General features: G+C 46.8%; 1 protein-coding gene across 3 annotated transcripts in view; it reads right to left on the bottom strand.

Moving 5' to 3' along the window:
• Positions 1-225: 225 nt before the first annotated feature.
• LOC132896325 (solute carrier family 41 member 1) overlaps positions 226-14,366 on the bottom strand; it is a 39,195-nt gene continuing 25,054 nt past the window's right edge. For 2 of the 3 annotated variants that reach the window (XM_060937074.1, XM_060937073.1), the window contains exons 3-10: positions 7,538-7,645; positions 7,335-7,406; positions 4,155-4,299; positions 3,824-3,970; positions 2,380-2,679; positions 1,901-2,035; positions 1,606-1,754; positions 226-836 (exon numbers count right to left, since the gene is read on the bottom strand). In XM_060937074.1, the coding sequence (XP_060793057.1) occupies positions 663-836; positions 1,606-1,754; positions 1,901-2,035; positions 2,380-2,679; positions 3,824-3,970; positions 4,155-4,299; positions 7,335-7,406; positions 7,538-7,645 (1,230 nt within the window). In that variant the 3' untranslated portion in view covers positions 226-662. The remainder of the gene's footprint in view (positions 837-1,605; positions 1,755-1,900; positions 2,036-2,379; positions 2,680-3,823; positions 3,971-4,154; positions 4,300-7,334; positions 7,407-7,537; positions 7,646-14,366) is intronic. The other variant, XM_060937075.1, reaches the window with a different exon arrangement.

The following is a 14,366-nucleotide window of genomic DNA, read 5'->3' as shown; positions in this document are numbered from 1 at the left end:
TAGTGGCTCTGAAGACTTCAATGAAAACACTTTCCAGCGTATGAATTCAGAGTTGGTTTCAAGAAATGGGGCGGAGTTATGCTCACCAGCTGTGGGTGTGGCTAATTTCTGGGTCAGAAAACAACAAAAGAAGAAGCTGAACTGTCGACAGGTTCGGATCCACAGGCAGGAACTCTGATTATTCTGTGATGTAGAAAAATGATCAGTTTTTCAAGAACAAACAAATAAGACAAAAATATTTTAATTTCTTCTAAATTTTTGTGTTTAAAGTCTTTAAACTCTAACACACGGTGTTACTTCCTCATCCCATTACTGTCCCTTTATCAATCAATCAATCAATCAATCAATCAATCAATCAGGACATTTACATTTCAGTCAGTGAAGAGAATCTGAGAGTTTTATTCATAAATAATAAATTAGAAATAAAGAACGAAGTCCGTTGGAGTCGGTGACGGATTCTTCTGGACCTGACAGAACCGTTCCCCTCACAGTGAGAACATCTGCGGACTCCAGCTGAACCGGGGTGTGGGTTCCTCCAAACCCAGAACCCTTCAGTACACCTGCAGCTCAGTCAGGGTCCAGTGAACAAGGTTCCAGCAGGAGGCGCTGTGGAGTGACATGCTCTCAGACTGTATGGAAGGAGGAGGAGGAGCCGAGTCTGATCACAGTCCGAGTCCCTGCAGGAGGAACACGAGGTGGAAGCAGAGCGCGAGCAGGCCGGTTCCCAGCAGGTCCCCCAGAGCGGTGAGGTACGGGATGGAGAAGTTATCAGGGTCCAGACCCCTCCTCCACACGAACCTCATCATCACATCCGCCGTGTAGAGCAACAGCGCCACCTGTGGGCACAACAAACACAACACCACAATATCTCTCACAATCTTCATCCTCAACACACACACACACACACCCCAACTGATACACACACACACACACACACCCCAACTGATACACACACAGCACAGAACCATGAGAACACACACTCAGGGCTGTGCTGTTACAGGAAAACAATCAACTCTAATGTGATGTGATGAAGTGGAGTCACTGTGACCTTCACAAAGCTGATTATTTTCCTCTAACTGCACACCCCCGAGGGTTTTATTCCTCTTACACCACAGACGGCAACTCACCAATTTTAATCTGTTAAAGAAGGAAATGTCATTTTTATCCATTTGTAGTTGCATTTAATGCTGTGGCCCGTCAGTAAAACAGAGGAGTTCCTGTTGTCACTGACGTTATAGCAGCTATAAACAGCCGTTCCTTCACCAGTCTCTCTTAATTCTCTCTCTTGAACTTAATAAAAAATAATCACAGCTTGTTCCATCATGTTACTGAGAAACTGTAAAGGAGGAGTGGAAGCTCAACTGTGCTGAAAATGTCAGAAAACTTAAAGTTCCAGCTTCACCTCTGATACAAAACTTCGCTGGACACGCCCTGTGAATGAGCTGTTACTATGGAAACCAGAATGTATCAGAGCAAGTGTATTAATATAAACCTGCACTACAGTCAGAGCCGCTGTTAGAGAGAATTAATCAACACCTTCTGACCAATCAGAGTCCAGAGCTCACATAACTGTGTGTGTGTGTGTGTGTGTGTGTGTGTGTGTACCTGTATTAGTGCAGCACACAGATAGCAGCAGATGAAGGGTGGGGTGATGGGGGCGTGGCCTCCCTGTAATGTTTTGATGGTGAAGAGGAAGACGAGGTGTCCCGGGACAACGAGGAGGAAGAGCACACGGGCAGATTTAGAGTTCACTCCTGACACACACACACACACACACACACACACACACCTGTTCAAACAGGTTCTTATGATCATCCTCATTAATATTCATGAGCGTAGGTGGTGACTGAGTGTGACGGTGATGATTTGGTTCCTCTGGAGATGAAGTGAACTTCCTGACCTGTGGAGAAGAAGGAGGTGCAGGGGTTGGGCCACTGCTGTCTCATCCTGTGGGGCAGAACTCCCGGAACACTCCAGAAGTGCAGGTAGGTGGAGATTCGGCTCGCCTGGATGGCCACCAGGTTCCCGCCCACACCTAACAATAACGAGGAGCAGGAAAAAAGCCGAGAGAGAGAGAGAGAGAGAGAGAGAGAGAGAGAGAGAGAGGAGGAACACCTGATTAATTATTCCTTCAGCACACACACACACACACTTTCCTCAGACAGGATTAAAGATCTCCTCGTGTTTCTCTCAGTAGAAATCCACATTCATCACTTTCTGTATCTCTGTTTCTGCTGCAAACAAAATTAATGATATTCCTAAAGTTTATTTCTCAGGAGGAGTCGTTACTGATCGGGGTCCAGTTTCACCAAAACACACCACAGCACAAACACAGCCGCTGTAATGGTTGAGTGAGCATCACGTTAATCTCTCTCTCACCGTTAATGACCGGAGTAAACACTGCCATGCCCTCAAAGTTCGGGTCACTGACGGTTCTGTCCAGAATCAGACCTCCGAAACTGAAACACACACACACACGGTGACAAATACACATCTCATAATCATCTGATCTGTGTGTGTGTGTGTGTGTGTACCTGCTGATGGACATGGCCACTATCACTGGTTGCCATCCCGACCGCAGCACCTCTCTGATCTGAACACTGCGACGGGCCACGAGAACCCACACAGGAATCAGACAGAGGAAGAACACACACACCAACGGAGACACGTACCACACATCTACACACACACACACACACACACACACACACACACACACGTCATTTCAGTTTTATACACAAATTTAATCCTAAAGGTCATCCATTTAATCCCATGATCCAGTTCCTGTAACGTCTAATGAACAGAATTAGAGTAGAGTTGTGCGTTTGTTGTTTAACTAAATTGTTTCTTCAAGGTTTTAACTGTAAAGTTGAATTCTGGGTAAAACGCGTTCTATTTCTGTTGGAGTTTCGAGATATTGCGCTGCTGCGCGCACGCACACACACACATGCACACACACACACACACACACACACTGTATCCTGTGTGTAAATGTTTTGTTGAGATAAAAAGCGTCCCGCATTTTACAATTCCGGAGATCGCTGAAGCAAGTGAGCAACATCACATGACCACTGTGGGGCGTCTGAGCTACTTTTAACCAAAACAAGTCCGCGTGGGCGAACACGACTCTCCCTCCAGCGGAAAAGAAAAGGAAGATATAAAAATGAATCGGCTAAAAAGCACGACAGAAACCAAAAGGTTGTTGTGAAGGAAGGGACAGATCGAGAGCTGGAGTCGACTGAAGGATGAAACAGGCGCGAAATCCGATGAGGAATCTGCAGCGTTGGTCTTGGATCGGTGAGTCTGAGTACGGAGTTACACACCTAATGTTCTGATCTTACAGAGAAAGAAACGAGAACACAAAAGCAGGAACAGAGAAAAGATATAAATATTCGTCTTTTGTTTCACGGATCTATTCGCGAACGTCAACCACAAATTCCATCCCTGAGACTCGGAACTCTCAGAGATCACAATGTCTTCCGCACGTCGTTCCACGCACAATAAAAACATTCGGAAAATTTCAGACTCTGCAGTCAGTAGCTTTAACCAAAAGGAAGATCTGAGGAGTTTGATGATGCAGGACCATGTTCCAGCTCCTTGTTATGTAGAGCTCATTAAAAATAAAAAATTATTTTCTGGATTTGATTCATGCCTTTTTATAAAAATTAACAGATTTTAGTCATGCTATATACTTTTCTACTTCAATTTATTTTAATATTTCTCTGTTGTAAAAACAATTAAAAAAAATCTCCATACATGAAAACTCTTCTATAACTATTATTATAATAATAATAATGAGGTGTTGTGGTGATTAGTGCTGTACCTCTGTAGTGGTAAAGTGTGCTGCTGATTCCTGCCAGCAGTGACAGTGTGATTAAATCCCCCAAACTGGCAGCGATGGGTGTGGCCACGTTATCAGGGTTGATGCCCACCTTCCGGGAGCCGATAATCACACCGACCATCACCAAACCTGCACCATAAATCACAGCACCATCAGCACCATCCTCACCAAACCCACGCCATCACAACTAAACCCACGCCATCAATCACAGCGTACACAGACACAATACTGACTGTTAGTGTTGTGCTTCATCCTGAGCTTTACCTGCGTCTGTAATCTCACACACACACCCTGATGAGATGATGATCAGTACCTAAGGAGAGTGCGGCGATGAACGCTGTGGTCACACTGCTAGCGCACAGCACTGCGGCCTGCTCCAGCTCCACCCCTCCCCTCGACACGGCGCCCAGAGCCAGCGCCGCCAGCGCCGCCAAGAAACCCACCACCGTGGCCTGGACCTGAGAACACAACCACACCTGAGATCCTGCACAGGTAACTTCACCTAATCACGTGTAATCTGAGTGTAAGCACTAGGGGGCAGTGTGACAGGATTCCAACCTGAACAAACACACTGTTTTATTCTGAAGAGAAGACGCACAGACGTGGATGTGATAAAGAGGGAGATGAGAAGAACACCAACACCTCGTTAACACCTCAGTGTGGTGCGTCATGAGGGGATTAGAACTCCTGACACACAAACAGCTTTAAACGCTCCACTGAGCTCCGGCACCTTCCACACGGCTCAGCAGATGGAAACGGCGTGGAGATCAGATTCCGGAGCTCGAGGAAGAGAAACACTCCGGCTTCTACATGAGCTCCAGTTTCCCCCAATCATCCTCCGGCCCACCGCCCGCATCACTCTACACTCCGCATCACTCACTCTCTACACTCCGCATCACTCACTCTCTACACCCCGCATCACTCACTCTCTACACCCCGCATCACTCACTATCTACACCCCGCATCACTCACTATCTACACTCCGCATCACTCACTATCTACACTCCGCATCACTCACTATCTACACTCCGCATCACTCACTCTCTACACTCCGCATCACTCACTATCTACACTCCGCATCACTCACTCTCTACACTCCGCATCACTCACTCTCTACACTCCGCATCACTCACTCTCTACACTCCGCATCACTCACTCTCTACACTCCGCATCACTCACTCTCTACACTCCGCATCACTCACTCTCTACACTCCGCATCACTCACTCTCTACACCCCGCATCACTCACTCTCTACACCCCGCATCACTCTCTACACCCCGCATCACTCACTATCTACACTCTGCATCACTCACTCTCTACACTCCGCATCACTCACTCTCTACACTCCGCATCACTCACTCTCTACACTCCGCATCACTCACTCTCTACACTCCGCATCACTCACTATCTACACTCCGCATCACTCACTATCTACACTCCGCATCACTCACTATCTACACTCCGCATCACTCACTATCTACACTCCGCATCACTCACTCTCTACACCCCGCATCACTCACTCTCTACACCCCGCATCACTCTCTACACCCCGCATCACTCACTATCTACACTCTGCATCACTCACTCTCTACACTCCGCATCACTCACTCTCTACACTCCGCATCACTCACTCTCTACACTCCGCATCACTCACTCTCTACACTCCGCATCACTCACTCTCTACACTCCGCATCACTCACTCTCTACACTCCGCATCACTCACTCTCTACACTCCGCATCACTCACTCTCTACACTCCGCATCACTCACTCTCTACACTCCGCATCACTCACTCTCTACACTCCGCATCACTCACTCTCTACACTCCGCATCACTCACTCTCTACACTCCGCATCACTCACTCTCTACACTCCGCATCACTCACTCTCTACACTCCGCATCACTCACTCTCTACACTCCGCATCACTCACTCTCTACACTCCGCATCACTCACTCTCTACACTCCGCATCACTCACTCTCTACACTCCGCATCACTCACTCTCTACACCCCGCATCACTCACTCTCTACACCCCGCATCACTCACTCTCTACACCCCGCATCACTCACTATCTACACTCCGCATCACTCACTATCTACACTCCGCATCACTCACTATCTACACTCCGCATCACTCACTATCTACACTCCGCATCACTCACTATCTACACTCCGTATCACTCACTATCTACACTCCGCATCACTCACTCTCTACACTCCGCATCACTCACTCTCTACACTCCGCATCACTCACTCTCTACACTCCGCATCACTCACTCTCTACACTCCGCATCACTCACTCTCTACACTCCGCATCACTCACTCTCTACACTCCGCATCACTCACTCTCTACACTCCGCATCACTCACTCTCTACACTCCGCATCACTCACTCTCTACACCCCGCATCACTCTCTACACCCCGCATCACTCTCTACACCCCGCATCACTCACTCTCTACACCCCGCATCACTCACTCTCTACACTCCGCATCACTCACTCTCTACACTCCGCATCACTCACTCTCTACACCCCGCATCACTCACTATCTACACTCCGCATCACTCACTATCTACACTCCGCATCACTCACTATCTACACTCCGCATCACTCACTATCTACACTCCGCATCACTCACTATCTACACTCCGCATCACTCACTATCTACACTCCGCATCACTCTCTACACCCCGCATCACTCTCTACACCCCGCATCACTCACTCTCTACACTCCGCATCACTCACTCTCTACACTCCGCATCACTCACTATCTACACCCCGCATCACTCACTCTCTACACCCCGCATCACTCTCTACACCCCGCATCACTCTCTACACCCCGCATCACTCTCTACACCCCGCATCACTCTCTACACCCCGCATCACTCACTCTCTACACTCCGCATCACTCACTCTCTACACCCCGCATCACTCTCTACACCCCGCATCACTCACTATCTACACTCCGCATCACTCACTATCTACACTCCGCATCACTCACTATCTACACTCCGCATCACTCACTATCTACACTCCGCATCACTCACTATCTACACTCCGCATCACTCACTATCTACACTCCGCATCACTCACTATCTACACTCCGCATCACTCACTATCTACACTCCGCATCACTCACTATCTACACTCTGCATCACTCACTATCTACACCCCGCATCACTCTCTACACCCCGCATCACTCTCTACACCCCGCATCACTCTCTACACTCCGCATCACTCTCTACACCCCGCATCACTCTCTACACTCCGCATCACTCTCAACATTCAGTTCAAGTGCAGGACTGAGTGTGAGTCGGTGTGTCAGTGACACTGTGGTCCCACACTGCCCCCTACTGGGCACCACTCCCACTGCATGGCCCTCCACCTCAGAATCTTCAACTATTCAATAATAAACACCTCGTCCTTTACAGAAAACACTTTACTGCACACTGTAGGGCTGCAAACATCTGTGTGTGTGTGTGTGTTTGTTTTGTACCTGTATTAGTGCCAGATTACTGCACACCATTAACCACTGCTGCTGAGGATCGTCCATCTGCCCCGTGTTCGCCTGCAGGAGAGAGAAACACTTTAATATTCACATCTCCACTGTGTTCAGTGATCAGATAGAGACGAGATCAGACTCGGAGAGGTGTGATTATACACAGAATGGAGCTGTGATTGGACAGAGATTAAACTCACAGCGGTGGAGAGACGAGACGCGAGCGTCATCTCCAGATTCCCCTTCAGACCGACGAGAGCAGGAACCAGGATAAACACCTCAGTGATCACTTTAAACACATCCCAGTGCTGAAACACACACACACACACACACACACACACACACACACACACACACAGTATTAAACTCATCCCGAACTCATTCAGTCCAACAGAAACTCTCTCTTAGAAACCTTCTCTTATTAAATGCTTATAAAGATATAAACCTGTTTTGGGGCGGAGCTACGTATTTTGATCATTTTGTGTTGTCACTAAATTAAAAAAAAAAAAAATAAAACCTTTGATATGCAAATAATTAGATCACAATGAAGTGTCTGAAAACTTTGACCCTCAGAACCCGTGCGCTCAGCTAGCTAACATTAGTGATGCACAGATAGCAGTTGTCATGGCAACATTTACAGGTTTAAATAAACAAGTGAGAAAACGAAGTAAATCGAGACTCTGGAACTGAAATCCCTCTCCTGTGACTAACAGGAGCCAATTTACTAGCAGTTAGCCAAGTTGGCTAATGCTAGTGATAACAGACTATTAGGGATGGAACCACAGGGGTGTGTCCTAATTTGCATATTCTTGTTTCCTTATAGACCGTGGTAAAGGTGATGAAACGCTCCTCTGCCATTTTATGGTCATGCAGAGGTCTCAAAAGCAGCCGGGCGGCGGCAAATCACCGTCTGTAGTCGGATTTGCTGCCGTCTGTTTTTCACTGAGTAACAAAAAATTTTGTTTACACATCTGTACAAAACTGAGCAGCGTGCGATGTGAAACCAAGTTTCATTCAACTAAATAATGGCCAGACACCAACACGCCTGTAGGAAACGGAGGCAGCCGTTACGCTGCCGTGTGCTGTAACTAAGATGTAATCTGATTGGCTGACGAGGTGTTGATGATGTTTCGGGTGCTGCGATTGAGCCGCGCTACCACACGGCTAGAAACGGAGACCAAGAAGCGGAGCGGTATGTTAGAGGCCCGGTTTTTAAAAAGGCCTCGAACCACGGCTAAGTCTGTAATTTTAGCCGTCACTATGATTACCGAGTGAAATACGTCTGTGTACGGGTCGGTGTATAAGTGCTGGTCGGCTAAATATTAAATTGTAAATATCGATCGCTATCCCATTATTGTATACGGCCTGTTTTGGGTCAAACCCGCCCACTCGGCACACTGACATCGTTTACATTTTGACTTGCGATGGAATGCAGTGTGTCCCTGTAGGGGAGTCACATATAGAGACTCAACATCTGTTATGCAGTTAATGTTAACGGTAATCGTTAAAATTATAAATATATACGAGTTTATACGCATTTGTTTTTGTACAGTTGCTGTTGCAAGAACTGTCACTCGTTATATATCCAAGATGGCGCCGCGGACGGTTGCCTCGGAACTTCGCTCTCTCGTACTTTCTACATTTTTGTGTATTTGTTGTGTTTCTTGCACTTCTTCTCTGGTCACATACTCCAGAGAAGAACTCATAAACATTGGAATAACCACCAGTAAAGTTTTTTCATCGGTTTTCACTGATCCAGAAAGTTTTCCAGAGCTACTTGTTGGAGGAGCAGCAGCTCTCTATGGTCTCCGCCGAGGACGCCGGAGACACCGGGGTAAGCGAGCCGGCGCGCTCGTCAGACTGAGGCAGCGGGGGTTTCGCACTGCACTCCTGTCTATTCACCTGGCTAACGTCCGCTCTCTGGCCAATAAGATGGATGAACTGCTGCTTCTCAACACAATCAACACGGATTTTAACAGATCTGCTGCCTTGTGCTTCACCGAAACCTGGCTCAGTGAGCACATCCCGGACTCTTCTCTCCACCTGCACCGAGCAGACCGCGAAACGGAGCTCACGGGGAAAACGAGGGGAGGCGGAATCTGATTTTATATTAACGAAGGCTGGTGTACTGATGTCACGGTTCTAAACAAATCATGCAGTCCTTATCTGGAGACATTATTCATAAACTGCAAACTGTTTTATGCCCCGCGAGAGTTTTTCTCGTTTATTCTGGTTGGAGTTTACATCCCCCCTCAGGCTTGTGTTACTGAGGCGTTACAACACCTGGCTGACCAGATAAACAATGTGGAGAAAAACCACACGGACTCTTTACTCATTGTTTTGGGGGACTTTAACAGAGCAAACCTCAGCCACAAACTGCCAAAATATAAACAGCACATTAAGTGTCCCACCAGGGACACTAATGCCGCTTTTCCACTACAAACGCGGCTGAGTCAGGCTGAGCCGTGCCGTGCTGAGTCGGGCTGAGTGGGGCTGTTGGAGTTGCATTTCGACTACAACCGCGCTGAACCGTGCTGGCTGGAAGTGGGTGGACACATTGGGTGGAGTTAGTGAAAGTGGGTAGACGTCACGTGATGTCGTTAGGCAGCGCAAACAGTGACATCAGTGACCTTTTAAGCGGTAGTCTCACGACCCGAATAGTAAACAATAAACATGGAGTCGTTAGTGTTGCTGGTCTTGGTGCTGTGGCTTGTTGTCATCGACAACGCCAACAGATACTGGCAAGAGCGTATAGATGAGGCGAGGCGCATAAGGCTTCAGAAATTCTCGTAATTCGTAATTCTCCTTCTTCCGGGTTTACGGTGTTTACAGATCCCAGCGTGCTCGCGGGGCGTGTGTGGGCATGTGAGGACACTCCTCCTCACCAATCAGTGCACAGGGGAGTGTCTGCTCACGCCCCCAACCTCACTCGGCTCGCTTTGGCTCGCTTCAGCCCCACTCCAAAACGGTGCGAGTTTTAGGGGCTAAGCAGGGCTGAAGCGAGCCGAGTCGTGCTGTTCTTTGGTAGTTGAAACGCGAGCCGTGTCGGGCTGAAGTGAGCTGAAAAAGGGTAGTGGAAAAGGGCCATAACACTCTGGACCATTGTTACACTGTTTTAAAGGACTCATACCACTCTGTCCCCCGTGCAGCCTTGGGACTATCTGATCACTGCATTGTTCATCTTATCCCGACCTACAGGCAGAAGCTGAAAGCTGCTAAGCCTGTAGTCAAGACGGTGAGGAAATGGTCCGATGAGGCCAAAGTGGAACTACAAGCCTGCTTTGACTGCACTGATTGGAGTGTTTTTGAGGCTGCAGCTTCAGACCTGCATGAACTGACTGATACTGTGACATCTTACATCAGTTTTTGTGAGGATATGTGTGTGCCCACCAAGACCTTCCGCACATACAATAACAACAAACCCTGGTTCACCGCAAAACTCAGGCAGCTTCGCCAGGCCAAGGAGGAGGCCTACAGAAGTAGGGACAGAGTCCTGTACAAACAGGCCAGAAACACACTGACGAAAGAGGTGAAAGCAGCTAAGAGAAGCTACGCTGAAAGGATCAAAAACAACCTTTCAGCCAACGAGCCGGCGTCAGTGTGGAAAGGCCTGAAGAACATCAACTACAGGAGACCATCCCCCAACACCGCAATGAACCATCAACTGGCTGACGAGTTGAATGTGTTCTACTGCAGATTTGACACATTCACACCTTTCCCCCCCTCAGACATTAAAGACCCATTTACACCCCCTGCTGTTCTGCCTCCTCTCGCCTCTGACCCCACACCAGCACTCAAGATCTGTGAAGAGGATGTTTGTCAGCTTTTTCGCAGACAGAAGATCAGGAAGGCACCCAGCCCAGACGGTGTGTCACTCTCCTGTCTGAAGGTCTGTGCTGATCAGCTGGCCCCCATCTCCGCCCAGATCTTCAATAGATCCCTGGAGCTGTGTGAAGTCCCCTCATGCTTCAAATGCTCCACAATAATCCCGGTTCCCAAGAAAACCACCATCACAGGATGGAATGACTACAGGCCTGTAGCCCTCACATCTGTAGTCATGAAGTCCTTCAAGGGACTGGTGTTGTCACACCTGAAGGACATCACAGACCCCCTGCTGGACCCCCTGCAGTTTGCCTACTGGGCAAACAGGTCAGTGGATGATACAATAAATATGGGTCTACATTACATCCTGCAACACCTTGACACTGCATGGATGTACGCCAGGATCCTGTTCGTGGACTTCAGTTCCAGACATCCTCCACACCAAGCTCACCCAGCTCACTGTGCCCTCCTCCACCTGTCAGTGGATTACAAACTTCCTGACTAACAGGAAGCAGCAGGTGAGGATGGGGAGCATCATATCCAGTACTCGGACTATCAGCACTGGCGCCCCCCAAGGGTGTGTGCTCTCTCCACTGCTCTTTTCCCTTTATACCAACGATTGCACCTCAAGAGACCCGTCTGTTAAACTCCTGAAATTTGCGTACGATACAACGGTCATCGGCCTCATCCGGGACGATGACGAGTCTGCATACAGACGGGAGGTTGAACGGCTGGTCTGGTGGTGCGGTCAGAACAATCTGGAGCTGAACACGCTCAAAACTGTGGAAATGACAGTGGACTTTAGGAGGAGCCCCCCCCCTGCTGCCCATCACCATCACTAACAACACTGTGACTGCCGTTGAAAGCTTCAGGTTTCTGGGTTCCACAATCTCTCAGGACTTGAAGTGGGAGACAAACACAGTCACCATCATCAAAAAGGCTCAGCAGAGGATGTACTTTCTGCGCCAGCTCAGGAAGCTCAACCTGCCTAAGGAGCTGCTGACACAATTCTACTCTGCCATCATTCAGTCTGTTCTTTGCTCTTCCATCACTGTTTGGTTTGGATCGGTCACCAAACAGGAGAAGAACAGACTGCAACAGACAATAAGGTCTGCAGAGAAAATTATTGGTGTCAGCCTGCCCTCCATTCAAGACCTGTACCTGTCCAGAGTCAGGAAACGAGCAGGTAACATCTCTGCAGACCCATCACACCCTGGTCACAAACTGTTTGAACTTCTCCCCTCAGGGAGGCGATATAGATCACTGTACGCAAAAACAACCAGACACAAGAACAGTTTCTTCCCTCACGCTGTCTCTGTGATGAACAGCTAAAATCCAGATTCATACATCAGTAATATCACTTGCAAAATATCTGCACACTCATACCGTCATTCTATGCTCACTGTTACTTATATTTATACTTATTTATATTTACCATTTCATCTTTGCACTATGCACCATATTGTACCAAAAGGGAAATCCTTTCTGTGATGAACAGCTAAAATCCAGATTCATATATCAGTAATATCGCTTGTAAAATATCTGCACACTCATACCGTCATTCTGTGCTCACTGTATACTTTATTTATCTATTTCATACTTGACTTACCTGGATTACTTTGCACTATACACCTATTGCACCCCCCCTTTTTGTTGTTTGTTTGTTTTTGTGTATACGCTTTTTATCTGTTTTGTACTATGAGAGCTAAGTGAAACTGGAGTCAAATTCCTCGTGTGTGTCCACATACCTGGCAATAAAGTGTTTCTGATTATCAGATGAATATAGATTCACTTATTATAACTTATATAGTGCCAGTCCTCTCAATAACTGCCGGCAACCGGCGATTTTGCCGCCTACAAACGCTCCATTGCCGGCTACTCACAGTGGTTTTTCAAAGAAGTGAAATTCATAAGTTTTTACTTCATAATTTATTCTTCATAAAAATAAAATTTTCCCCATCTATTTTTATAAGACATTCTTTTATTCACTCAAAAATCGGTTGTTTTAGACAGTAGGCCTAAGAACTCTGTTCGGGTATGCGGACAGCCTAGACTTGACAGATATATTGCGGTATGCGTGCGCGTGTGTTATGTGTAACGGTGGTGTTCACCCGGGGCTGTTCAACGCTACGTTAAGCTTACAAAAAGCCGAAAAATGTCGGGGAAGCGCCAGGCAAACATCAGCGACTTTTTCGCTGCAAAAAGGTCGAAATCACAAGCTAATAAGACTGTGACGGGTCCTCCAGTGTTTGCTGTAAACATGTAACAAACCATGCTTGGAAAGTGACTTTTTTATTTTCTCCAGCTTCTGGGAGAAACACTGGAGCGATAACAGATCTAGCTTAACATGCAGCACTTCACTGTAGGGCCTATAGTATCTGGCCCCGCACGTTTTTGCAAATTAATATAGCATATGGATAGTTAGCCATTCCATATATATATATATATATATATATATATATATATATATATATATATATATATATATATATATATATAGAGAGAGAGAGAGAGAGAGAGAGAGAGTCCATTATGTGTGTGTATCAGGGTTAAAAACGTTCTTTGCTGTATTAAAATGATGTATGTCGGTCATTTTGTTAGGCCTAACGTTACATGCTTGGACAAGTTAGTGGTGAAGTGCTGGCTGTTAACCGTGGTAAGCAGGCCTGATTATGTATGCTTTATCGTGGGCCGTCATTAAGTGTGGTTTATTTGTATGCGGCCCTCGGAACAAGCACATGATGATGATGATATCAAATCCAATACCGGCAACCTGTTAAGACCGGGATTAATGTGATTGTCTTTTGTCACTCTTCAAAATAAATAAAACTTGATAATTTTGTGAATGTTTTTATTGTTTATGAGGTCCCTGAGCATCTGAGCATGTTGTTTTGGCTTCTTAATGTAGTTTATAATGATTTATAGCCTGTATCAGGTAGATCTAATGTCTGCTTGTATACGAATAAAAATGCCTTTTATCATGTTGGAAAATGTTTAGAAATGAATCCTTGTTAGTTTTAAAAGTTTTTAATTTTCCGGTGACCGCAAATACTAGCCTAAGGCCGATATATTAAAGTCAAAATGGCGCGAAATTGTTAAACATACGGAGACCGGAGCTTGTACAGGAAGCAAAGGGGATTACAGTGATGAGGAGGACTTTGATGGCTTCTGAACAATTTCCAATATGAGATCATAAATATTTTTATG

This window comes from Neoarius graeffei, chromosome 13 (assembly GCF_027579695.1).
Source record: "Neoarius graeffei isolate fNeoGra1 chromosome 13, fNeoGra1.pri, whole genome shotgun sequence".
NCBI lineage: Eukaryota > Metazoa > Chordata > Actinopteri > Siluriformes > Ariidae > Neoarius > Neoarius graeffei.
The sequence above is the reverse complement of the archived record's forward strand: the minus strand, read 5'-3'. Positions and strand labels throughout refer to the sequence as shown.